The sequence below is a fragment of the Capra hircus genome, chromosome 29 (assembly GCF_001704415.2).
Source record: "Capra hircus breed San Clemente chromosome 29, ASM170441v1, whole genome shotgun sequence".
Taxonomy (NCBI): Eukaryota; Metazoa; Chordata; class Mammalia; order Artiodactyla; family Bovidae; genus Capra; species Capra hircus.
Window position 1 is genome coordinate 11,850,402 of NC_030836.1, and position 27,167 is coordinate 11,877,568.

Genomic DNA, 27,167 nt, shown 5'->3' on the forward strand with positions numbered 1-27,167 from the left:
TGCTATCCAAGGGACTCAGGAAGTGGCTAAATCTATTAACTGAATACCACCTGGACTCATTCCATCTGCTATCCCCGCTCCTGCCTCTGTACTTCTTTGGCAAAATGAGGCTGTGTAGGCTCCCAAATTCACTTGCTGTAGTTCCAGCAAACTTCAGAAGATGATTAAGAATCCCTGAATTCAATCGCTAATTCCACAAAAAGGAATATGATTGGCCCAACATCAATACTGTGTATGTACACTGGGGAGAGAACTTTATAGTAATACAAATAATAATATGTATTAATATTAAAGAGGTACACTTTTTCATAACCATTATTGAATTTAAGGTAAATAAAAATTTTGTGTTCTCACTTACTGGTCTGTATCTTCCAGTATACTGAGAGCTCCTAAAGAGCAGCTGGAGTTATTTTTATTAATAATACCTGTTGACTTTACTTATATCATTTAACAGACTTAAAATCATATTGGGACTATATTTATATACATACATAAATTAGACATTTTCTTCTCACTAAGTTTTTTTAATACTTAATGATTGCATAATATTCCAATTAGGAATATTTCTGCAGGTTACTGAATCATTTTGAACATTTTGATTATTTCTGTGCTGTGCTTAGTCACTCAGTCGTGTCCAACTCTTTGCCACCTCATGGACTGTAGCCCACCAAGCTCCTCTGTTCATGGGGATTCTCCAGGCAAGAATACTGGAGTGGATTGCCATGCCCTCCTCCAGGGGATCTTCCCAACCCAGGGACTGAACCCAGATCTCCAGCATTCCAGGTAGATTCTTTACCATCTGAGTCACCAGATTATTTCTAATTTGTCATTATTGTATATAACACTGCAAGAGCTAAATTTTTAAAAAAAAATCTTAGCCTCAAGGACTTCCCTGGTGGCCCAGTGGCTATGATGCTGTGCTCCCAATGGAGGGGCCCCAAGTTCAATCCCTGGTCTGGGAAGTAGATCCCACATGCCACAATTAAAATATCCCTTGTGCAGCCAAATAAATAAATAATAAGAAAAACTTAAAAAAAATCTTAGCTACAAGGTAACTTTTTTTAGAGTAAATCCTTAGAAGTGAAACTATTCAATTTTTAGTTTATATATATTATTACATTGTTTTCCAAATACCTTGTACTAACATAAACTCCTGCCAGTAGCTTGAGTGACAGTATCGGATGGTTTATTTGGTAGAATTGATCCTTATTTTTTAGAAAATCTTTAACAGGTAATAATGGTATGTCCTTCTCTTCTATTTTATTTTTTTAAACTGTGAGATTAAACTCTTTTTGAGGAGGGGTTGTTCTTTGTTTTTCAATTTTTAAATAATCACTTATATTTCCTCTCCATACACTGTTAAAGCCCTGTCAGGAATTGTGTTTTCTTTTTTCCCGCCTACTTTGAACTGTTTATTTTGCATTGGGGTATAGCCGGTTAACAATGTCGTCGTAGTTCCAGTTGTACAGCGAAGGGACTCCTGTTCTTTCAATGTCTCAGTGCTTAGAACGGTGCTTGTCGTGCGGCTGACACAAAGCTCTGAAAACAAATCTGGTGATTGAGTGGTAACTTTACATTCTTGTAAGAATAATTAAGCCGCTAAAACCTGACGATTGTTTACCACTTTGTTGTTGTGTTAGTCGCTCAGTGTGTCCAACTCTTCGCGACCCCATGGGCTGTAGCCCACCAGGCTCCTCTGTCCGTGGGATTCTCCAGGCAAGAGTACTGGAGTGGGTTGCCATGCCCTCCTCCAGGGGATCTTCCCCACCCAGGGATTGAACCCAGGTCTCCCGCATTGCAGGCAGATTCTTCACCGTTTAAGCTAACAGGGAAGAATTTACAAAGAATACATCCCCGCACCTGAACCCCACAACTACTGCGTGCTGCTGTTTTCAACATTTTACCATGTGGGGAAAACTCTGGAGTAACTGAGGTCTGAGCGAGATAAAATGGTGATATATAAATCAGGTCGTCCCAAGAAACGAGAGAATTCAATTTCCCTCAAGACAGCAACTAAACCACATATGGTCTTCCCGTACACTAGAGGGCGAAGCGGCAAGCTTTGCAGCAGCAAGAAATTAGAAACGAGAGCCTCGGGGGGACTACACTTCCCAGAAGCGCTCTGCGCAACTCCCGGCATGCTCAGCGGCCAAGGCCTGCACGTCCCAGGTTGCCGCGGGGTTGGACGTTACTCTGTCGTTCCCTAACCCAAAGCGGTGATGGCCGCTGGCTCTCTGGCGGGAGTCGGCCGTTTAGCTGTACAGCTCATTGCCAGGGAACGGGCGTCGGGAGGTTCTCAAACAAGATTCCACTTCTTAGGGCGGTAACGGCGTGCACGGGTTGGGGTGGGGCGGTGAGAGAAGCGGAGCCGCTGTAAACCATGCTGGTGAGCTACGGGTCCGTCTGTGGAGAGGCCCAACTTCGCGAGACTGCGCGCGGTGCGAGCCTGTGCTGGGAAGGGCGTTGGAGGTGCTACGGCCCGAAAACTACATTTCCCGGCATCCTCTTGGCGCCAGAACTACGTTGCCCGAAAGGCTGAGCGGGATTCGCCCTGTCTTCTCACCCGGCTGCCTCCAGCTGGAAAAACCCGTGAAATGTGGGGCCGCTGGGTTCGGCCGCTCCTGCGTTCTGAGGTTTTGAGCCCCTTTGGGCGTTTTTCGCCGGCCCTGCGGAGAGGTGAGGAAAGGCACCGTGTCGCCCGATGCCTGTGTTCGCTGTGGGGAGGTGGTGCCGGCTTGGGCGAGAGGAAGGCGAGGGTGCCGCCGCCTCCCTCCAGCCCGCTCCGGGGCCTGGCAACCCTGCTGCCGAGCCTCGGGGTTGAGACGGGAGCGCGAGCCTCCGAAGGCCTGTCTTCCCGCCTGGCTCTTTCGCTCGAGCCCCACCAGGTGTCCCTCTGAACCCTTCTCTGTCAAGGGAGGCTGGTCGTCCCCGCCCCCTCGCAGGCGTGTAGTTTGTGCCCCGAGAGGGCCGTCACCTTTCGCGGTTTGTTCAAACTTAGACTGTGTTACTCGGGTGCCTACCTCGAGCCCAGGTCATTTGGTAATCTACAGCGCCCGTTTCACTTCAGGTCCGCTTTATTTTCGCTGTAGTTTTCGGTTCGGTTCAGTTCAGTCGCTCAGTCGTGTCCGACTCTCTGCGATCCCATGAATCGCAGCACGCCAGGCCTCCCTGTCCATCACCAACTCCCGGAGTTCACTCAGACTCACGTCCATCGAGTCGGTGATGCCATCGCGCCATCTCATCTTCCATCGCGCCATCTCATCCTCTGTCGTCTCCTTCTCCTCCTGGCCCCAATCCCTCCCAGCATCAGAGTCTTTTCCAATGAGTCAACTCTTTGCATGAGGTGGCCAAAGTACTGGAGTTTCAGCTTTAGCATCATTCCTTCCAAGGAACACCCAGGTCTGATCTCCTCTAGAATGGACTGGTTGGATCTCCTTGCAGTCCAAGGGACTCTCAGGAGTCTTCTCCAACACCACAGTTCAAAAGCATCAATTCTTCGACGCTCAGCTTTCTTCACAGTCCAACTCTCACATCCATACATGACCACTGGAAAAACCATATTTTTCGGTACTCGGGAGCAAACTCCGAGAGACGGTGAAGGACAGGGAAGCCTGGCATGCTGCAGCCCGTAGGGTCGCAACGAGTCGGACTCGACTGAGCGACTGAACAACAAACGCTTTATTTACGCTGTGGTTTTCAGTACTTGGCAATCGCCTTTCAAGAAAAAGGAACGTGATCACGGGAAGCTACAGTGGTTGACGGGCAGGTGCGCCTGTCACCAGTGTGTGCTGGACAACTGAATTTATTGAGAGTCGTTTCCAGAATCTTTTCCCCACAATTTTTAAACCCTTTGGGGTTGTCTGCAGAGTAGTTACTTCGTACTAACCTCAGCGTTCTGTATTCACCTTAAATCTTAAGTGCAGGGGAACTGAGATGTCCAGCACCACAACTTTGAGCTGTTTTGCTCGTTTCATTTTAGTCACACAGCAAGACTGCAGTTATTGACCGCCCGCCCCCCCCATCTCTAAGACTGCTGTTTAGTGCCCAGGGTCCTTGGCACGGTATTTGTACTTGTTTAGGACGAGCTGGTTGGATGGCATCACTGACACAATGGACATAAGGCTGAGCAAGCTGCAGAGGTGGTGAAGAACAGGGAAGTCTGGCCTGCTGCAGTCTACTGGGCTGCAAAAAGTCGGACAGGACTGAGCGACTGAACAAAGGTATTTAGTTTGTGTGTGTATTTAGTCGCTCAGTCGTGTCCAACTCTTTTGAGACCCCATGGAGTTTAGCATACATACACATTATGATGTACAAAACGGATGTTTTTTGAACCCTGGGAAATCGCCCTAGTCTCAACTTTTTGTAAACTTTCAGAGCTAATATAATTTGGGTCCCTCATTACTAAACAAATATTTACTGAATGTTTACTATGTTCAAGTAGTTTAAGCTTGCCTCAAGTCAGTATTCAAGGAATTTGAAAACCTTGACCTCTGACTCAGGGAAGGATCTTAGTTTTCATCTAGTTGAATTACCGTTTTAAAGATAAAATAAGTTTTGTGACCACTGGTGCTGGTTTCCTAGTTCATTACTATTTCTCTTACTTAGCAGAACATCAAAAACACTGAGCTTCTAAAAACAGATTTTTTGGTTGTCCCTGAGAAATCAGTCGCATAGATCTTGTGTTGGTTTATTATTTAATATATTAATCCTCATCATCTTGATGGAACTAGAAAAGCATATGTCAACAGACCAGCATGTAAAAATATATATTAATAATCAGCTATGTCACTGAAGTGTTGCAACTCTAAAGTTAGTAATATTTTTTAATTTTTAAATTTAATTCAAGTATAGTTGATTTACAAGGTTGTTAGTTTCCACAGTGGTGTTATATATATACACATCTATACTATATGTTCTTTTTCAGATTCTTTACCATTATACTTTGTTTTGAAAATTCTTATTGAAACCTAGTTGATTTGATTTTATACATAGCAATTTGTATCTGCTGATGCCAAACCCTTAATTCATCCCTTCTCACACTCATTCCCCTTAAGTTTCTTTTCCATGTCTGTGAGCCTGTTTCTGTTTTGTAAGTAAGTTTGTCTGTATCATTTATTAGATGCTTCATGTGGGTGATAGCATATGATAGTTGTCTTTCTCTGGCTTACTTCATTTAGTATGATAGTCCCTAGGTCCATCCACGTTGCTGCAGATGGCATTATTTCACACTTTTTATGGCTGAGTAATATTCCGTTTTGTATATAATCTCTCTTTTTTTGCTTAAAAATTCTTTTTACATTTTTATTAGAATATAGTTGATTTACAGTGCTGTGTCAGTTTCTGCTGTATAGCATAGTGGATTAGTTACACATGTGCGTGTGTGCTGTCTCTTCAGTTGTGTCTGACTCTTTGTGATCCCGTGAACTGTAGCCTCACCAGGCTCCTGTGTCCATTGGATTCTCTAGGCAAGAATACTGGAGTGAGCTGCCATGCACTCTTCCAGGGGATCTTCCTAAGCCAGGGGTCAAACCTGAGTCTCTCGAGTTTCCTGCATTGGCAGGTGGGTTCTTTACCATTAGCACCACCTGGGAAGCCCCTATAGCTATACATATATCCAGTCTTTCTTAGATTCTATAGGTCATTATGGAGTATTGAGTTCCCTGTGCTATACAGTAGGTTCTTAGTAGTATCTGTTTTATATATAGTAGTATGTATATGTCAATCCCAATCTCCTGATTTATCCTTCCCCTCTCCCCCCTGGTAACCACAAGTTTGTTTTCTACACCTATTTCTGTTTTATAAATAAGTTCATTTGCTCCATTTTCTTAAATTCCACATATAAGCGATATCATACAGTATTTGTCTGTGTGTGTCTTCACTTGGTATGACATTTTCTAGGCAATGCATGTTGTTGCAAATGGCATTTTTTCTGACTGAGTAGTAGTCTGCTCGTGTGTGTGTGTCTATGCCTCATCTTGTTTATCCACTCCTCTGCTGGTGGACATTTACGTTGCTTCCACATCCTGGCTATTGTAAACAGTGCTGCAGAGAATACTGGGGTGCACGTATCTTTTCGAATTCTGATATTCTCTGGGTATACGCCCAGGAGTGGGATTGCTGGGTCATATGGTAACTCTATTTTTAGCTTTTTAAGGAACCTGCATACTGTTCTCCATAGTGGCCGTACCAGTTCACACTTCTCCCAGCTTATAGGAGGGTTCCCTATTCTCCACACCCTCTCCTCTCCCTTTATTATTGTAGGCTTTTGATGATGGCCATCCTGACTGGTGTAAGGTGAGACCCTGTAGTTTCTATTGCACTTCTCTAATAATTAGCAGTGTTGAATGTCCTTTCCTGTGCCTTTTGGTCATCTGTATGTCTTTGGGAAAATGTCTTTATGTCATCCACACATTTTTTTTATTATTATTTTTTTTTGCTATTGTTTGAGATGTTTGTATTTTGGAAATTAATCCCTTGTTGGTTGCATCATTTGCAGATTTCTTCTTCCAGTCCATAGGTTGTCTTTTCAGTTTGTTTATGGTTTTCTTTGTTTATGGTTGTCTTTTCAGTTTGTTTAGGGTTTGTTTATGGTTTCCTTTTCCAAAAGCTTATAATTTTGATTAGGTTCCACTTGTTTATTTTTGCTTTTATTTCTGTTGCCTTGGAAGACTGACCTAAGAAAACATTGATAAAATTTATGTCAGAAAATGTTTTGTCTATGTTCTTTTCTGGGAGTTTAATGGTATCATGTCTTACATTTAAGTCTTTAAGCCATTTTGAATATTTTCTTGTGTAGGGAGTGTTCTAATTTCATTGATTTACCAGGTTTCCCAACACCACTTGCTGAAAAGACTCTTTTTCCCGTTGTGTATTCTTGCATCAGTTGTCAAAGACAATTCATCATATGGCTGTGGGTTTATTTCTGGGCTCTGTGTCCTGCTCCATTGATCCATATGTCTGTTTCTGTGCCAGTGCCGCACTGTTGGAATTTCTGTAGCTTCATAGTATTGTTTGACGTCTCAGAGAGTTATGCCTCCAGCTTTGTTTTCTTCAGGATTAATTTGGCAATTCTGAGGGGTTTGTGTGTGTGTAGTTCTATATAAATTTTGAAATTATTTGTTCTAGTTCTGTGAAAAATGTCATGGGTAATTTGGTAGGGATCGTATTAAATCTGTATATTGCTTTGGATAGTATGGTCATTTTAACAATATTCTTTTAATCCAAGAGTATGGGGTTTCTTTCCATTTCTTTGAATCACCTTCAGTTTTATTAGTGTTTTATAATTCTCAGCATATAACTCTTTCACCTCCTTGGTCAAGTTTATTCCTAAGTTTTGTTTTGTTTTTGTTTTTTGATGCGGCTTTTAAAAGGACTGTTTTCTGACTTTCCTTTTCTGATATTTCATTGTTAGTGTAAAGAAATGCACATTGATTGGTGTGTGTTGGACCATCTTTGTGTTCCTGAGAGAAACCAATTTGATCATGATATATGATCCTTTTATGTGTTGTTGGATCCAGTTTGCTAATATTTTGTTGAGAATTTCTGCATCTATATTCATCAGAGATACTGGCCTGTAATTTTCTTTTTTGGTAATGTCTTTGTCTGGTTTTGGTATCAGGGTGATAGTGACTTCATAGGATGACCTTTGGAGTGTTCGCTCTTCTTCAGTCTTGTGGAAGAGTTTGAGAAGGATCAGTATAAGTTCTTCTTTGTATGTTTGGTAGAATTCTCCAGTGTAACCATCCCATCCTGAACTTTTGTTTGCAGGGAGTGTTTTTAATTATACATTCTAATTCACATTCAAGCAGTTGTTTTGTTCATATTATCTCTTGATTCAGTTTTGAGGGGCTCCGTGTTTCTAGAAACTTGTTCACTTCTAGGTTGTCCAATTTATTGGCATATAATTATTCAAAGTATTCTCTTATAGTTTTTTGTATTTCTGCAGTTTCAGTTGTTATTTCTCCTCTTTCATTTCTTTTTCTGTTTATCTGGATCCTCTTGCTTTTCTTCTTGGTGAGTCTGGCCAGATATGTTGATATTGTTTATCCTTTCAAAAAACCAGCTTTTGGGGGGTTTTGTTTATTTTAGATTATTCTTATCTTGTTTTGACCACACCACATGACTTGTGAGAATTCTAACCAGTGGACCACCAGAGAATTCCTCATTTTCTTTGATCTTTATTATTTACTTCCTCCTACTGACTTTAGGTTTTGTTTGCTCTTCTTTTTCTAATTCTTTTAGGTGGTGGCTTAAGTTTTTTTGAAATTTCTCTTGTTTTCTTGTCTTTTTTTTTTTTTTTTTGAGGAAGGCCTGTTTTCCTGTGAACTTCTCTCTTAGAGCCGCTTTTGCTTTATCCATAGATTTTGCTTGGTTGTGTTTTCATTATCGTTTGTCTCAAGTATTTTTATATTTCCCTTTTGATTTCATTGTTGACCTATTTTTTTTAGTAGCATATTGTTTATTCTCCATGTAATCTTTTCCTTTTCTCCCCCCTCCCCACCCCGCCCCGACCCTGGGGTTGATTGCTAATTTCTTACCATAATTGATCAAAAAAGATGCTTGAAATAATTTCTATCCTCTTATATTTATTGAGGCTTGTTTTGTATCCTAATATGTCCTAGAGAATATTCATGTGTGCTTGAAAATCATGTGTGTGGGGGGATGTAATATCCTAAAGATATCAATTGCTTCTAACTGTTGTGTTGTGTTCTTGAGGATCTCTGCCTTGCTGATTTTCTGTCTGGAAGGTCTGCCCACTGATGTCAGTGCAGTGTTAAAGTCTTCTATTACTATACTCCTGCCAGTTTCTCGACTGTGACAGTATTTGTTTTATGTATTAGGTGCTCCTATATTGGGTGTGTATATGTTAGCTAATGTAATATCCCTTTATTATATTGACCCTTTTATCATCATATAGTGTCCTTTATCTTTCATTACAGCCTTTGTTTTAAAGTCATTTCTGTCTGATAGGAGTTTTGCTGCTCCCACCTTCTTGTCATTTCCATTTGTATGAAGTGTCTTTTTCCATCCCCACCCTTTCAATCTGTGCGTGTCTTTGCCCTAAAGTGGGTTTCTTGTAGACAGCATAATGTTGGTTCTGGTTTTATTATCCAGTCTGCCAACCTTTAGTCTTTTGATTGGAGCATTTAGTCCATTGACATTTAAGGTAATTATTGATAGATATGTATTTATTGCCATTTTAAACCTTGTTTTCCAGTTGATTTTGTATTTGTTTCTTTCTTGCTTTTTGTGTTTCCTTTTGTGGCTTGATGGTTTTCTTTTGTATTATGCTTGACTACCTTTCTTCTTGGTGTTTGCGTATCTATTGTATGCTTTTGATTTGTGGTTACCTGGTTTCCAAGTTTGTTAATCCATTACTGTATCTTCTTGCTTTAGATTGGTAGTCATATAAGCTCAAACGTGGTCTAAAAGATCAACATTTTCATACTCCCTTTGCCCACATTTTGTGATTTTGATGTCCTATTTTTATGTCTTCATGTTTATCCTTTTCTGTTCATGGTAGTTATAGTTACTTTTGAAAGGTTGTTGCTGTGAAGGACTCCAGGATTCTTGGCCTATGGAGAAGAATTAACCCTGGGGCCAGTGACGAGGCTTGATAGCTCAGAGCTTTTGTGTAATAAAGTTTTATTAAAGTATAAAAGAGATAGACAAAGCTTCTGACATAGACATCAGAAGAGGGCAGAAAGAGTGCCCCCCTGCTAGTCTTTAGCCGGATGTTCTAAGCTACCAGCAGACTGCTAATTAGAGAAAGGAAATGTCTCAAAACTCAGAGACTGGCCCCAGGCCCCTCACCCACAGCATGCATTCTGAGATAACGTTGGCACAAGGTGAGCTGTCCCAGGCCATAAAATGATTGGCATGAATCTTGAAGAAAGGCAGGTTTCCAAGCAAATACAGCCCCACTAACATAGCTTCAGAGAACACTTGCATGAGTAAAACATACTGGTTTGTCAAGTCGGTTCTGAGTCTTAGTTGAATAGCTTAAGATAAACATTTTTGTAAGAAAAATGCATTGGTTAGCTCAAGGTTTGAGAAAAGTTAAGTTCACGTGTAACCAAGTGTTGTTATGGCAATACAGAATTTTAAAAGAAACCTTTTTAAATTTGTGTAAAGAAAGGGAAAAAAATCTAACACTTTTTGTTTCCTCCTGCCGCTTGAAAGAGAGAGAAAAAATGTCTGTCACTTGCAGCCTATTTCCTCTGTTTGAAGACCCCTGGCCTGCCTGCCTGTTACCCTCTCACTTTGTTAATTTTTTTTCTTAATCTGTGTACTGGTTTATTTAAGTAATTTACTTTCCTAGTGTTGAGCTTCTCTTTTCTCTAGATTCCTGCTTCTCTATTTAGGAACTTTTTTTCTTTTTAGGATAGGTCTAGTATTGCTATATTCCTTTAGTTTTTGCTTGTCTGAGGAATTCTTTCTCTCTCTTTCTATTCTAAATGGTATATTGCTAGGTAGAGTATCCTAGGTTGCACGGTTTTCCCTTATTTTGAATATATCTTGCCACCAGAGAAATAAGCCAGTAGCCTTAAGGGGGTTCCCTTATACCTAATTCTTTTTCTTATGCTGCCCTTAAAATCCTTTTTTTAACTTTCGCCATTTTAATTATAAAGTATCTTGGTGTAGGTCTGTTTATCTTGGTTGGGATCCTCTGTGCTTCCTGTATTTGGATATCTGTTTGTCGTTCTTTCGGTTTGGGAGGTTTTCGGCCATAATTTTTTTATTTTTTCAACTACATTTTCAATCCCCTTTTCTCTTTCTTCTCCTTCTGGGATCCTTATAATGCATAGATTGGCATACTTTATATTATCCCATAGGTCTTTAAGTTGCTTTCATCTTTCTTCATTTGACCTTTGTCTGCTGTTTTGATTGGGTGATTTCCAGTGTTCCATCTTCTGGATCACTTCTTTGTTCTTCTGCATTATTTAGTTTATTCCTGTAGTTTGGTTTTCATCTCAGCAAATGAGTATTCTAATGTAATAGGCTCCCAAGCTTACAAAGACACCAGCATCATCAATCTGCCAGTCACGCATCTGTGGGGACGTGCTCAGATTTCAGCCCTACCTCTGGGTGTGGGCAGCCTGCTGGCACTTGTGTGTTCCCCACGCTAGTCGAGTCAGAGCCACACCTGCTGTGGGCATGCCAAACCTGAGGCTGCCCCTCCCCTCACGCTTGGATTTACCGTGGGGCTTCTGTGGCAGACCAGGCTTCATCCTGTGCACGCTGGCAGTTGCGACCCAGACCGCACTGCAGCCCCGTTGGGCTGACAGGACAGTCCTCTCCAGAATCTGTCCGCCCCCAGGCACACCGGCACATGCGTGTCTCAGGCTGGGGGCGCAGTGAGGTGGCCAGGACCAGCTCCGTCTGCCTTCCGCGGGCCTCTGCTGCTTCCCCGAGCCTCTGCAGCACCCTCTCTGTCCCAGCTGATCGCCTAGCCAGTGATGGGGGTTCCCAGAGGGAGGGAACTTTTTTTCTTGCACCGGTTCCATCCCAATTCCTTTTTCTCTTTCTCTCTCTTCCCCTTTAATCCTACCACATTACATGATGATCTTTCTTGAAACTTTGAGTGTGTGAGATATGCTAGTGTTCAATGGGTGTTTTGTGAGAATTGTGTGTTCTGTGAACTCTACCCTCTTCTATTTTGCTATCTTGATGTCTCCCCTAAGCTAAATACTCTTCAGTTGGGCCGTCTAAGAAATGATTCTGTTTCTTTGCATCTGATTTACACGTAACTCACATGTCCGCACAAAATATTACAAGCCAGCTGCCTCTGCAGGTTTACTACTTAGGAAAGAAAGCAGACCACTGTCAGAGTGAGGGATGAAGAGCAGCAGCTATGTATGGACTCCACAGTTTGCTTCAGTTTTACGTTTTTTATTCCACTTTGATTCTTTGAAGAGCTAGAAAACGCCCGCAATACAAATGTTGAAGAGCATATTCTTTTTTTTCTTTTTAATTTAAAATGTTTTATTTATTTATTTTTTTAAAATTTTAAAATCTTTAATTCTTACATGCGTTCCCAAACATGAACCCCCCTCCCACCTCCCTCCCCATAACATCTCTCTGGGTCATCCCCATGCACCAGCTCCAAGCAGAGCATATTCATTTTGTTACTGTTTTCACAGAACTTTGACCAAGAGTGGCTGCTTTGACTTAGAAATCTGACTGCATTAGTCCTGCCTGTTAAGATTTTAAAGCATTATAGGCTTGGACTATACCTCAAACTACTGCACAAGTAGCTCTAAAACTTATTTAGGTATATTTATCTTTCAAAATCTTCATGGCTGAATCTGATACACAAATAAGGTTGAGAACCACTGGCCTACAGGATAAACTTTAAATACCGTTGCACTGTAAGCCATGATCCTCACAGTCTGGGTCAGTCTAGTTTTCTTGTCCATTCGCCCTATTCCCTGTATCTACTCTCCTACCTTTGTAGCAGTATTATAGAACCTACCACTCTCCAGATGTTTTTTTTAATCTTCCTGGATGTTTCATATATTTATACACACACACACACACACACACATATATATACACACACATACACATACATTTATATGTATGTAAGGAGAAAAGTCAAACCAATTCTAAGTAATTTCAATGCCTTCCCAAGTGAAGTTCAAGAATATTTATAATACAGATATACCACCACCAAACAAGGTAACAGTCTTTTTAGCATTCAGTCAGAAATCACCAAGCATGAAAAAATCATAATGAAGAGAAAACACCCCATAATGAAGATGAAAAATCAGCCATTTGAAACCAAGCTAGAACTGACAGATGCAAGAATCAGCAGATATGAACACGTTTTAAAATTCAGAAGATAAGGAAGAGGTAAGACGACCAAATGCAGAAGTGGTGAATCATGCACAGGCCGCGCATGGACTAGGATCCTGGATTCCGACTTAAAGCTGGCCACCAGGTGCAGCTAAATTGTCAGCTGCCACGGTTTTCATGAGTCTGCAGGCAGCTGACTTATTATGGTCTCTGTGCACTCAAGCCGCTGTGAATGGTAACCGGTATTTGCAGCCGTTCCACAGCACTGACATCACCGCCTCACTTCTCCACCAGATCATCAGGTGTTAGTTTCTCACAGGGAACCTAGATCCCTCACGTGCACAGTTCACAGTAGGGTTTGCACTCCTACGAGGATGGAGTCTAACGCCACCCTGATATGAGAGCAGAGCTCAGGTGGTAACGCGAGCAGGGGGAGAGGCTGTAAATACAGGTGACGCTTCACTCGCTCACCTGCCTCTCCTGCTGCACGACCTGGCACCCGGACTGTGGCCTAGGGGTTGGGGACCCCTGTTCCAGATGGTGCTCAAAGCCAGGAAGATTGCTGACGACTGTGCTAATGTGTGTCTCTGTGTGTGTGTGTGCACATGTGCAGATTGATCCACCTTTACATCTGCTTCCTTTTATATCTGGTTACCAGAACTCATCTGAGTGCTTGAATGAATTAGTCTAAAGGACTGGACATTACTCTTTCATTATTTGAACTTAGAGTTTAGATTAAAAGAGAAAAAATCTGTTTCCTGCCTTCTGGTCTGCAAAGTCAACGAAGACATCTGTTATGTCTGGTTTTGCTCATCCGCTATCCCCAACACATGCCTAGCACTCAGATATTTTTTGACTGCCAAGATACATGGGAAGGAATCACATTTGCCACACACTGTACTAGCAGAATAAGTGATACTTGAGGTTGCAGCTTTGTCTTTTAAGTGCCTAGATGTCTTAAGTGACTTAGGATAAAAAGGACAGCATGAGGAAACAGGGCGTTTCCAGTCTGAACCCCAGTTCTGCCAGACTCTGTGACCTTAGGCAAAACCTTAGGCTTTACTTTTCCTAGGCTTGATCTTCTTATCTAAAAAGAAGGATAATACCACCTTGCCTTGGTAGTATATAAAGTATCTAGCATAGTACCTTGTGTTTAACTGGTGTTTATGCTAATTAGCAGTTATTTTACTTAATACATAATAATAGCAAGAAAGCTTTGTATGGTCAGAGTTCACTTTTTAATAAAATCATCAGCAGTAGGTAAAACAGGACCATTGTGTGTCTAGGTTAAAAATCGAGAGTTTATTGAAATAGGACATTTATTTCAAAACTAAGTAAAACTTCTTAGGTCTTTTATGTTGATACCACTAAATACGCCAGGATTTAAAATCCAGTTCACTGATTGATTCAACAGTAAAATGTCATGACCCAACTATTTGCCAAGCACTGTTTTAGGTACTGTGCTCAGTTGCTAAGTCGTGTCTGACTCTTTGCAGCCTCATGGACTGTCGCCCAGCAGGCTCAGGCTTTGTGCATGGGATTTTCTAGGCAAGAATACTGGAGTGCGTTGCCATTTCCTTCTCCAGTTTTAGGTACTAGAGATACAGTAATGAAAAACAGTCGAGGCCTCATGGAGCTGACATTCTGTTTCAGAGTGACCAACGGTAAATAAGATAATTTCCAATTAGAACTAAGAACTGTGTAGGAAATAAAATGTGGATATTTAAGAGTGGGAGGATAGAAAGCTACTTTAGATGGGGACATATGTATAAACAATTATCATAGCTCTATGAAAGACTTCTGCACTGAGGAGAGTTGGGCAGTTTTGTGGCAGTAATATCCGAAGTCCTATGATGTTAAACTGACTCTTAAAATTTCAGAATACTAAAAGAAAACATTTATTGATTGTTTTCTAGGTACAGAATAATGTTGGAGACTTTCCAGATAAAAAGAACAGTGGACTCAGGAGTTATCTTGCTTTAAATTACAGAATTCCTGAGCAGAAAAGCTGGAACTATATTATAGGTTTACGGGGGGAATGCTATAGAAGCTAGAGTGTGATGCTTCTGTCACTACAGAAAAATAATTCTCTTTTCAGACTTCACCACCACCACAACCAAGGAAGGATATGATATGAGGCGAGTGGACATAACTCCTTTAGAACAAAGGAAATTAACTTTTGATACACATGCATTGGTTCTGGACTTGGAAGCTCATGGTGAGAAATGTGGATCCCTCTTGAAAGGAGAATGTTAACAACACTCATAATAGATTACCTAGTCAAGACAATATCACTGTTATCAACCATTACAAGTCATTATTTAAATATAAAACCTGTCCATAAGTATACTATTTTAGTCATGAAAATGGTATAACTTAAAGAATATTTACTGTAAAGAGAAATGCTCAAGATATGTTCAGATTAAACAGCATTATATGATTATGTGTACAGAATAATTCCAATTATTTACAAAAAACAACCATTGTTTCTAGGCTGATATTAAGTTTATGTGGAAGTACAAGCACAACAGAAAAAAAAAAACAATTTTTTATTTTCTATTAGAAATTTAAAAAATCAAAGAACAGTCACAAAAAATTACCAGATATCAAAACAGTTACTTAAAGTATGTGATACTATAGGAATAGAAGAGTTGACTTAAAGGAATAAAGTGACATTCAGAAACGAGTGTGTAAGCATATATGAATATATATATCATTGTAAGGTGTGTGTGTATATATATATATATCTTAGAAAGCAATGAAAAAGACATTACAAATTAGGGAAAGGAAGGACTTCAATAAATGAGTTATGATAAATGACTGGCTATTGGAATAAATTTCTTTACAGAAAATAAATTCTAGATTGATTAAAAGCTAAATGTAAAAGAAAAAAGTGTAAAAAATATTATAGAAATATTTTTAGACTTTTATAGAGTAAGGAAGCAAGACATAAGACTGAAAGGCAATGAAAGTAAAGACATGTGACCACAGAAATATTTAAATCTGTGTATCAAAGGATATCTATAAGGTTAAAAATGTTAGCAACACATGTGACAATGAGCCTTTTGCTTTAATATACAAAGAATTCATATGAATCAATAAGAAAAGTTAAGCAGTTTTATAGAAAAATGGACAGAGGCCATAAATAGCTCACAGAAAAATAAATATATGAAAAGATGTGCTGTGGTGCTTAGTCACTCAGTCGTGTTTGACTCTGCAGCCCTATGAACTGTAGCCCACCAGGCTCCTCTGTCCATGGGGATTCTCCAGGCAAGAATACTGGAGTGGGTTGCCATGCCTTCCTCCAGGGGATCTTCCCCACCCAGGGATCGAACCCAGGTCTCCTTCATTGCAGGCAAATTCTTTACTGTCTGAGCCTCCCAGGAAACCCAGAAGAATACTGAAGTGGGTAGCCTATCCCTTCTCCAGGGGATCTTCTCAACCCAGGGATCAAACCCAGGTCTCTTATATTACAGGTAGATTCTTTACCAGCTGAACTACCAGGGAAGCCCATGTGTAAAGATATTTAAATGCAATTTTTGAGTATAAAAATAACAATGCAATACCATTTTTATACCAATTATATACTAAAAAAAGAAAAAAAGTCTAGTAATACCAATGTTGATGTAGATACGGGGAAATGGATCAGTGGAATTAAAATTGGAGAGTGCTTTTAGAGAGTAACTTGGTATAATCTGTTGGTTTTTAATTATAACCTTTTTGTCTTTTCAAAAGGCTTCAGTTGACCCTTGAACAACACAGAGGTTAGGGACGCCGACCGCCTGAGCAGTTGAAAATCTGCCTGTAACTTTATAGTGGCACAATTCCTCATCCATGGGTTCAACCAACCACAGATTGTGTGGTATGTTAGTATTTACTATTGAGAAAAATCTGCATCTAAGTGGACCTGAGTGAGTGAAGTCGCTCAGTCGTGTCCAACTCTTTGCGACCCCATGGACTGTAGCCCACCAGGCTCCTCCACCCATGGGATTCTCCAGGCAAGAATACTGAAGTGGGGTGCCATTTCCTTCTCCGGGAAATCTTCCCAACCCAGAGAAGGAACCCAGGTCTCCTGCACTGCAGGCAGACGCTTTAACTCTGAGCCACCAGGGAAGCCTTAAGTGGACCTAGTCAATTCAAATCGATGTTGTTCAAGAGTCAACTTTATGAAAATTTAAATGATGGAAGTCTATTTTGAGATGGATGTGCACTTATTAAAAAAAAATACCTATTTTCTGTTTATAGGATTTGACAAAGCACAAGCAGAAACCATTGTATCAGCATTAACCACTTTATCAAATGTCAGCCTCGATACTATCTATAAGGAGATGGTCACTCAAGCTCAGCAGGTAATATTTCCATTTTTATCACTTGATAGTCTCATTAAGATAATCTTTCATAACCCACCTTCTGTACACACCTGCATCTTCCTTATTGTTCTCTCTAAAGGGACCAGAATCCTTTAGTAAAGTCAGTATCCAGAGAAATTGAGGAGTTAGAATGGTCATCACAAAATTATGGTAACACACAGAATGAAATGTCAGATCTTGCATTGTGTAAGGTAATTACTTTATTTGAGTCATGAGATGGTGGTAGACGGTGAAACAAGTTTTTCCCCATAGAAGCCCACCACAGCAGAGGAGCTGACCACTTGACTGCAGTCGTGTGTGTGTTCTGGCTAATTTTCACAAACTTGGAGAGCTGGAAGGGACTTACATGACAGGGAAGTGTGAGTCACTCAGTCGTGTCCGACTCTTTGGGACCCCATGGACTGTACCCCCTCCAGGCTCCTCTGTCCATGGAATTCTCCAGGCAAGAATACTGGAGTGGGTAGCCATACCACTTCTCCAGGGGATCTTCCCGGCCCAAAGATCGGACCCAGGTCTTCTGCATTGCAGGAGAAGCCCTGCATGGCTGGGAAGGACTTCATATATCACCTGGCTAAGATGCTGTCCCACTCTGTTGTTTTCCTCTATTTCTTTGCATTGATCCCTTAGGAAGTGATCTTTTTTATCTCTCCTTACTATTCTTTATTAATTATATTAATACAGAATAAGTATATTTATTCTGTAATAAAATGTTTATTAAAGATTAAAATAAAAATAATAATATAGTTAATGCCTTAGAAGTCCTTCATAATCATATTTTGGGGGAACAAGACTGACAGCCCCTTGAAGCCTCTTCTGTATGACTTCTGAGGTAATTCTCCTTAATATTTCTTTTTTTTTTAAGTATTTATTTATTAGCTTTGTCCAGTCTTAGTTGCAGTGTACAGGCTCAGTAGTTGTGGCACACAGGCTTAGCTGCCCTAAGGCATGGAAGATCTTAGTTCCCTGACCAGGGATCGAACCCACGTCCCCCGACACTGCAGGGCAGATTCTCAACCACTGGACCACCAGGGAAGTGCCCCTCGTTCATATTTCAAGCAGAACTGCATAAGAGATGACAGTTAAGGATGGTACTAGTCAGGGATGTCAACCATACATAAAGAAAAATACTTCTATATAGGAATACTATTTAAAGCAAAACTTCTGCACATCCGAACATTGATTGGAGCCACACTGCCCTGCTTAGATAGATATCTGAGATATCTTCCCACATAGATATTTTTTAAATGAACAAGATTATTTGTTGAAGAACTCTTAGAGGTTAAGTAAGCAATTTATTGGGATTCTTTCATTGAAAAGACCTAGACATTAGTTTCTCTTCACTGGGGAATCCTTCTCCTTGAATCTCCTGCTTTTCATTTTGCTGTCTCAGATATATAGGTTTCATATGCTTAAAATTTTTTTACTTAGCCAAGCAACAGTATACCTTGTAGAAAGATAATTTTGTGTGTGTGTTTGTGTGTGGCAGAGTTTTATTAAAGTATAAAAAGAGAGAAAGCTTCTGGCACAGACTTCAGAAGCAGGACAGAGAGCACCCCACTTTTAAGTTTCATGAAGTTCCATGTAAGGGGATGGTATTATATAGATCACTAGATAGATGACTTTAATTTTGCATTTCAGGAAATAACAGTACAACAGCTCATGGCTCATTTGGACTCCATCAGGAAAGATATGGTCATCCTAGAGAAAAGTGAATTTGCAAATCTGCGAGCAGAGAACCAGGTGATACAAGTCTCAATTTATTAATAATAAAATACTGATTTCACAAGTATTCTACTTGGTGAATATGACTCCAAAACAGTTTCATGTGGTTATTAAATAAGTTTCAGGTAAAAGTCTACTACGTGTTTAACCATACCTAATCTTCCTATGTATAAGTCAGTGTTTTGCATACTTAAAGAATTGTTTTTTAAAAAAAAGAGTTGTATTTTATATGGGTCACATAAAGGAGGAAATCTTTGAAGTACATATTTTACAAAATTTCTAGTATGGTTTAGAATAATGATTTCAGAGCTGAGAGTAATGTGGCTTGGGGTGAGGGAGGGTTCTATAATTATTTTTGTCACTTAAAAGAAAAATGTTTCTGTAATTCGGTCAGAACTTTGTTGTCCACTAGCCTAAAATACTAGAATATCAGCCTACTTCTTTTTAAAGCAGACTACAGTAGGTCCCTCTTTATCTGCATTTTTGCTTTCCACAGTTGTAGTTATGTGTAGTCAACACAATCTGAAAACATTAAGTAGAAAATTCCAGAAATAAACAATTCATATGTTTTAAATTGCACACTCTTCCGAGTAGGAGAATATCTTTCACCATCCTGCTTCATCCCCACAGAACATGAATTATCTCTTTGTCCAGAGTATTCACACTGTGTATGCTACCCACCAGTTAATATAATAAAAAAACATAGTATGCACATAGCTTTCAGTATTAGTCAAGGTTTCAGGCTTCCACTGGGGGTCTTGGGACATATTCCCACATTGATTGGTGGGACTTCTATATTAAAACATAAAAACATTTTCTAATGTCAAAGAGTCGGACACGACTGAGTGACTGAACTGAACTGAATGTCATGTTCATATTATTTTCTAATAAGATGAACTATTAGTTTTTTTTATTTATAATCAAATTTTATATTAGAAATCCATAGATTGTCCAATTTTTGCTTTTGCAGGGTTTCTGATTGTTTTTGATAAATCATATGGACTTTTGGTTTAACACCAATTGTGTGTGATCTTTCTTTATACCTAGAAAATGAAAATTGAATTAGAACAAGTTAAACAACAACTGATAGTAAGTGAAACTTTTTTCCCCACTTTAGAATATGTAAATTGCAGATATTCATGACAAGATCACTTTTAAAATATTTTTATTTTCTTTTAAAGAATGAAACTAGTCGAATCAGAGCAGATAACAAACTGGATATCAACCTAGAAAGGAGCAGAGTAACAGATATGGTAATGTGCTTTTAAATGTACTTTTTTGGTCACTTATTCCTTTTAAATTCCTTTTAGTTTTTTTTTTTCTCCAACCTCCTGATAAGTCATATTCTTTAGTTTACAGATCAAGAAAAGAAACTTATGGAAGCAACCACAGAATTTACCAGAAATGTAAGCTGCTGGGTAACAGCTCCTCTGTTTTCCTACAGCTGTCATGCTGCCCTCACGCGAGTCACTCTCGCGTGTGTCACTGTGTAGCTACCCTCACGTGTATCACTATGTAGCTCCCATCACGTGTGTCACTCTGTAAGTCAGGCCTTGAACAAGCTGGCCCTATGCAGCCCGTCATTTCCTCATCGCTGCTGCTAGAGGTAACCAGTACTTCGGGGGAAGCTGCCGCTAGGTGGGTGGTAGTACTGGAGCTGTGACTTGTGACTCGGAATCAAGCTTTCCAGGGAGCACTTTTTTTTCAACTATTTTTACATGGAAGAGAACTCTTTTTCAAAAAGACAAGGAGTCATAGTATTTAAGTTAAGTACTAGATTCAAGTAGTTCTCTTACATTATTTTTGAAGTAAATATTTATTGAGTGCTTATTATATGTTAGATCCTACTTTACTTACTTTCTATTTATTTAGTTATTGTATCAACCTCTGGGTGAGGCAGGCACTCTTACTCCCATTTTACCAGTTCGGAAAGTGAGGCCTTGAGAGGTAAAGGTCACAGAGCTAGTAAGTGGTAGAGCCAGGACGTGAACATGGATTCGAAACTCCATACTCAAAAAAAAAAAAAAAAGAAAGAAACTCCATACTCATAAATACTGTTTCTCTCAGTAATCCTAAACTGTAATACATTACTTAATCTCTATGGCTGAATAAAACCTAGCTTTCTGACTCAGCCTAGTCCTTTCCTTTTTTTAAAAGTTATAAGCCACTTGGTCTACATTCTAACATGAGAGACATCATTCTTGATTATAATTCATTAGAAGTACAGGTACCATTTACCTTTCCAAGCAGCCTGTACCCTTCTCTAACTTCTTGGCCAGGTAGAGGAGATGAAATCAAATTCTCTCACAGCTAATTTCTGAGCTCTAAGTATCACCTTCTTTTCCTACCCTTTATTAGCCCCTGTGCATGAAACATTCAGTGTTAACAAGCGTATCTGCCATGGTCTTTAATATTGGTGTCAGTTTACCATAAATCTGGTTGGTTTTTCCTTTTGTAAAAGATACTTTAAGTTTTAACTATTATATCTTAAGGACTTTATACCCATAAAGTGATAGTTCTGTGACTGACATTTTTGCTTCTTAGTTTATCCTTGTATATTTAGGTCTCAAATACAGGCATACCTTAGAGACACTCCAAGTCCAGTTCCAGACATAGCAATAAAGCAAATATTGTAATAAAGTGAGTCATAGCAATTTTTCAGTTTCCCAGATCTTATTAAATTTACATTTACACTATACTGTATTTATTAAGTATACATTATCTCTCAATAAATAATATCCATACCTTAATTAAAAAATAAGTATCACTAAAAAGATGTTAACCAGTTATCTTCTGAGCCATTACCGAGTAGTAATCTTTTTGCAATAATAACATCAAAAGTCACTGATCACAAATCACAATAAATACAGTAATAACAAAAATGTTTGAAGTATTGTGAGAATTACCAAAATGTGACACAGAGACATGAAGTGAGCAAATATTTATGGAAAAATAGTGCTGATAAACCTACCTGACTCAAAGTTGCCACAAACCTTCAATTTGTTTTTTTAAAAAATGCAGAATTTGCTAAATGCAGTAAAATGAGGTATGCCTGTAACTTCCTGTGAGGTTTTTAGTGGAATGTGCCCAGAATGTGATAATCCTAGTAGTCTCCAAATATCAAAGTAGAAGGAATAGTTTTTGTCAGTTTATAATGTTCATGTAGTTTTTATATTGCTGTGCTTTTTTTAAGCTATGTTTCCCCACTTAAAACTTTTGTTAACACAAAATTAGCCCCTAAATGAGGGTTTCTAAAGTCAACATTTCTGTCCATGATACATAGAGACAAAGTCTAATTACCTCTTTCTTAATTACTACAGGATACCAAAACCAGAGGTATTATTTCAGAGACTGGTAACAAAATTGACACTGAAATTGCTTCTTTAAAAACCCTGATGGAATCCAACAAGCTTGAGACAATTCGTTATCTTGCAGGTAAGACTGTGTTGTCAGAGAAAGGAATTACTATAATTTGATTTTCAGACCTATTCGCTCCTACCTCCCAAGGTAGCCCTGTGACACAAAAGGAGGAGCTGTAACAGATTTATTGTTTGGTCCCCTGCAGTGCTTGGAAAATATAAGTTTAATAGGCAGCTCTGCATCTTCTGAGTAGGAAAAAGTGTACAGAAATCAAAGACACATAAACAGCCATACAAAATGATACAAAGATTAAACTAGGTATTCCACAATGAAAAAAAATGAATATTTTTTAGGTACAGGTCACCAAAATAGATACGGGCTATTAAATACCACAGCAAACAAAGGGGTAGAAATTACCTCCATTCTTGAATCCAACTGAGGAAGCAGGGATACTGCCCAGAATTAGTGTGTCACATACTGAGTTCCTCAAGAACCTTGTGACCTGACCAATTTATAGAGCCCCAAGGAGTTAGGAAGAATGCCCTCGAATAGTATTTTTATTTTTTATAAAAAAGTAATATATTTTCATCCTAAATTGGTCATATAATTCAAAGGCAATATAGTAAAAATGAAAGCCTTCTCCTCCCCATATGTATTTACTATTAGTAGTATATATCTTTCCTAGGCTTTTCCTTCTGTATGTGAACAGTGTAGATTTTAAAAATAGTAATTAGATGATATTCTACAGGCTACAACTTTTAAAAAATTTAACCAAATGTCTTGAACATGTTTCCATAAGAATACATAGATATCTTTTTACTAGAAATCATAGTATTGTATAATATGAAAATACTGTAATTTACCTAAATAGCTATTTATAGACATTCTGCTCTGAAGTTTTCATTATTAAAAATAATATTGCACCAAATAGCCATGTACATGTGTGAATAAATACACATACACACATTACATCCTTGTGCCTTCATGCTAGAATTTCTATATAATTAATTGCTTATGCACATCTAAAAACTGGGATCAAAAAATACACACTTGTAAGATTTTATGTTATTGTTGTCCAAAATAAAATCGCTGCTTTATAGCATCAGTGATTTTTCTGGGCAGGCACTCATTATATTGGAGCAACAGCAGGAGTAAAGATGAAGGCCCCAGCCCCCTACTGATGATGCTCACCTCCACACCCCCTTCTTCTCCTCAACTTGAATGACTTAGTTTCTGCCTTTTTCAAATACTGGGCTTCTGCTTAAGATCTATTTGAAGAAAAGGATTCTAAGGCTAAAATGAGTTCCAAAAACCATAGCAAAAGTCTCTGGAACCAGAGATCTGTTCAGTAGTAATGCTCAGGGGAAATTCCAGATCAGCCCGGTTTGGAGTGATCATTCCCACCTTGAAAATAGATCTCGAAGCACCCCATTAGGAAGAGCTTCTGTTCCACTCAGCTTCTTCTAGTGTATTTACCTACTCAGTGTCGCAGTTAGTCTGAGCATGGTGATGGTCTCCAGAAAGCTTTTCATTCAGTAGTGGACATACACGAGGCAGACTAACAGACTTAGTGGCAGTGGGAAAAGAAATCAGCAAGTCTGTTTAGAAAGTTAGAAGATTTCCTAAGTTATGTTCCTTTCCTTTTTTCACTGAGGATTTACAACTACTTGTTCTGAAGGCACTGCTCTTCTTTTTAAGCAACAGGAACTACTTTAGAGTCAGGTACACACAGCCTTGAGTCCTGCTTCCACTGCTTGCTCACAGTACAGCTCTGAGCTTGTTGCCTCATCTATACGATGGGAATACTATCACCAACTTCATAGGGTTTTAATTATGGCTAAATAAGGTAATATATGGAATTCTTCAGCACACTACCTGGAACATGGTAAATAGCAGCAGGATCAAATGAGAGAATGTGTAATTGACCAGTGACAAGGCAAGAAATTCTTTAAGCGTTACTCTTTCTCCTCAAATGTCCAGCTTCCCACTGTGACTTAGACCTAATCCCATTCCTTAAAATTAGGGAACTCTTGTCATTAACCATGTTTTAGTAGTGGGATCAAATGGGATAATATATAATTAATTAAAAATAGAATAGCTTTACTAAGAATGGCTGTTTCTTATGTCTTTAATATTGAAGTTTCCTTTTCATCTCAGAGTCTCTAAAATCATGGCTTTTTAAACAAACTAAAAAGCTAGGGAGTCCAAAAGCCTCACCCAGATTCACCACCTTGAAAACAGAAAGGTTTTCTATTTAGAGTGATGTAACACAGACAACAGGTGGTATATGAACTATTTTAAAAGTCTGGTGTTTTTTCTGCCTTTTCTTCTACCTCACTGAGTTGTTTTTGAAGAGTTTTCATTAAAAATTCATTTTTCTTAATAAATTTTTAATAATTATGAAATCACTTTTAATGTACTTTTAAGACAATTGAATTTGTCTTATGGATATGTGGATGTCTGTTCTTCTAGCTTAATGACTTAATTTTTTAATGTCGGCAAGGAAAGTTTTTCACTTAAAAATATCTAAAATTAATTTGTAATTAAAGTAGTATTGTTAATAATGGTAATATTAATAATGACTTGAAACACTGTTTATAGATTCTAATGGACGTACCATCCATACTTTTAAATTACTGTCATCCTTATGTAAAATATAGGAAGCTTCGAAGAAGAATTGGTATTAATCATGCCCTAGTGGATATCCTTTATTGTTAGCTTAATTTTCTAGGGGATGAAAAACCTAAGGTAGAAAATTGGCTGGATTTCCTTTTTTTTTTTTTTTTTTTGCTTTCAAATTAACTTGAAAATGATATTATTCTGTTTGTCTCTACAGGATAACCTCAAATGCATGACCTATAACACGGCTTCTTCTCTTCACAGCCTCAGTGTTTACTTGCCTGGCAATAGCATTGGGATTCTATCGACTCTGGAAATAACAGTGGAGCTGCTGTAGCTATGCATGCTCCTACTCCTGCTGCTTTGACTCTTGGAACACTGCCTGGATGGATTTACTCTGAACATTTAAAGTTACAGTAGGAACCAAATACATGATTAAAGTACATATGGACTAAAAGGAAATACTTTAGAATGGAAAGGTATATTTTGTCTTTGTTTTTCATGTATGTCTTTATTATGTTGAAAGAGGCCATTCCAAACTTGATTGATTTGTGATAGGGCTTTTGTCTTTATGCTTTTGATAGCTCATAGAAACTGAACTAGTTTTTTCGTATGTTTACTTGAACTGTACATCATACAGGATTTCTTTCATATCTGTTGCAGATCTGAAATCTATTCCCAAGCCCACATGCTTGATACTGTATTCATGTAAAATATATACAATAATAAAGTTGTTTGGATTTTAAAAGCACCTTATCATATAACTAGAGTTAGGTTTTTTTGGTAATGAACTGAAACAATAAATTTTAAAACAAATGTGCCCTAGTTCAAGTATGACACTCTGTATGAAATCCGTAGAGGTGTTAATTTCTAATTCACAAAAACCAGTTTATCCCTGCTTCTTGGGAACCCATCTTAAATTTACTACATAAACAAAGCTTTTTAAAATCCAGCACATGTGGCTTAGACAGTAAAGTGTCTGCCTACAATGCGGGAGACCTGGGTTCAATCCCTGGAGAAGGAAATGGCAACCCACTCCAGTACTCTTGCCTGGAAAAATCCCATGGATGGAGGAGCCCGGTAGACTACAGTCCATGGGGTCGCAAAGAGTCGGACACAACTGAGTGACTTCACTTCACTTCTTCACATGTCTACTGGCATGTAATCCCTACTCTCAAGAAAATCATGGGGAATTTTATATTTTTGTTTTGCCATTACTGGGTCTATTTTCTTTGATAATGGTGTCTATTAATAGGATATATATTTCAAGGAAAATACAAAATACCATTTCATCTCAGACCTTCAGTTTTAGCCAGATAAGAAGCCAAGGCCAAGATGTACTAAATATTTCAAGGTTTCATAATGCCTTGGCAAAACTTTAAAGTTTGATGAGCCATTAGTTACTCAAAATTACCTCCATCATTTGTTTAGTTATAAATAGGGAATCCAAATTATAGAGCAGTCAAAGACCAGCCCATATATATATGGTCTAGTGAGTGAGAATCAGACACTTTCCAACTAAATTTGTTTCAAAGATCTAACAGCTGACTTGTTTGCAAAACAAAACTTTCTGTACACATTATCTTGTATTCTGATTTAAAATATCTCAGAATTCACTTGACTAAGAAAATTCTTAGCACATTATAAATAAATTTGTATATAAATAAGTAAAGATCATATTGTAATAAATTCTACAGTACATTTACTCACTTAAATAATGCCTGCTATGGGCATGTTGGTCCCCACATGCAGAGCTTCCCATGGAACTGAGGATCTCAGTTGAAGATAGACAGTAAACAGGTAAATTATTCATTTGCACAATTTAAAATACACTAAAATTTTAAGGGGGACTATGTCTTCCCTCCATGTGAAGGAAGCTCCAATAGCACAACACTGGACTCCCTCAGCTGCCCTGCCACAGGTGGTTCAGTGAGATTAAAGGAGAAGCAGGCCCCGGTAGCCCAGCCACTTCCCACTCCTGTCTGGGACCAGCCTTTCTACACACAGCGCTCATTCCATTCTGCTCCTGTGGGATCAAGCCCTGGTGATTAGTTCAGAGCACAGGTACTCAGCAAGCCACCAGCATGCAAGCCACTGGAGCTGCAGCCCTGGAGCCCACGAGTGGCCCAGAGGCCCTCAGGTGCACGCACGCGTGCGGTTCTAGTCGAAAAGTCCACCAGAGCAGGAGCCTGCTGGAGTGCATCCCAGCACCGCAGCGGGACGGCCAGCCGTCAGTGCGGCCTGCAGCCCCACCTGTACGTGTGCACAGGCAGTCGTGGCCTGGACCCTGCTCCAGAC

General features: G+C 39.1%; 1 protein-coding gene across 3 annotated transcripts; it reads left to right on the plus strand.

Moving 5' to 3' along the window:
* On the plus strand, window positions 2,170-25,620 carry CCDC90B (coiled-coil domain containing 90B). 3 transcript variants are annotated; one of them, XM_018043369.1, is made up of 9 exons: window positions 2,170-2,676; window positions 14,897-15,016; window positions 17,044-17,147; window positions 18,807-18,908; window positions 19,938-19,979; window positions 20,072-20,143; window positions 20,243-20,296; window positions 22,211-22,325; window positions 25,087-25,620. In XM_018043369.1, the coding sequence occupies exons 1-9, from the start codon at window positions 2,595-2,597 to the stop codon at window positions 25,089-25,091; spliced, it is 696 nt and encodes a 231-aa protein (XP_017898858.1). In that variant the 5' UTR covers window positions 2,170-2,594; the 3' UTR covers window positions 25,092-25,620. The 3 variants fall into 3 exon arrangements, with proteins under 3 accessions (XP_017898858.1, XP_017898859.1, XP_017898857.1); XM_018043368.1 differs by having other exon boundaries at window positions 2,172-2,676; window positions 25,134-25,620; XM_018043370.1 differs by lacking the exon at window positions 14,897-15,016 and having other exon boundaries at window positions 2,171-2,676; window positions 25,134-25,620.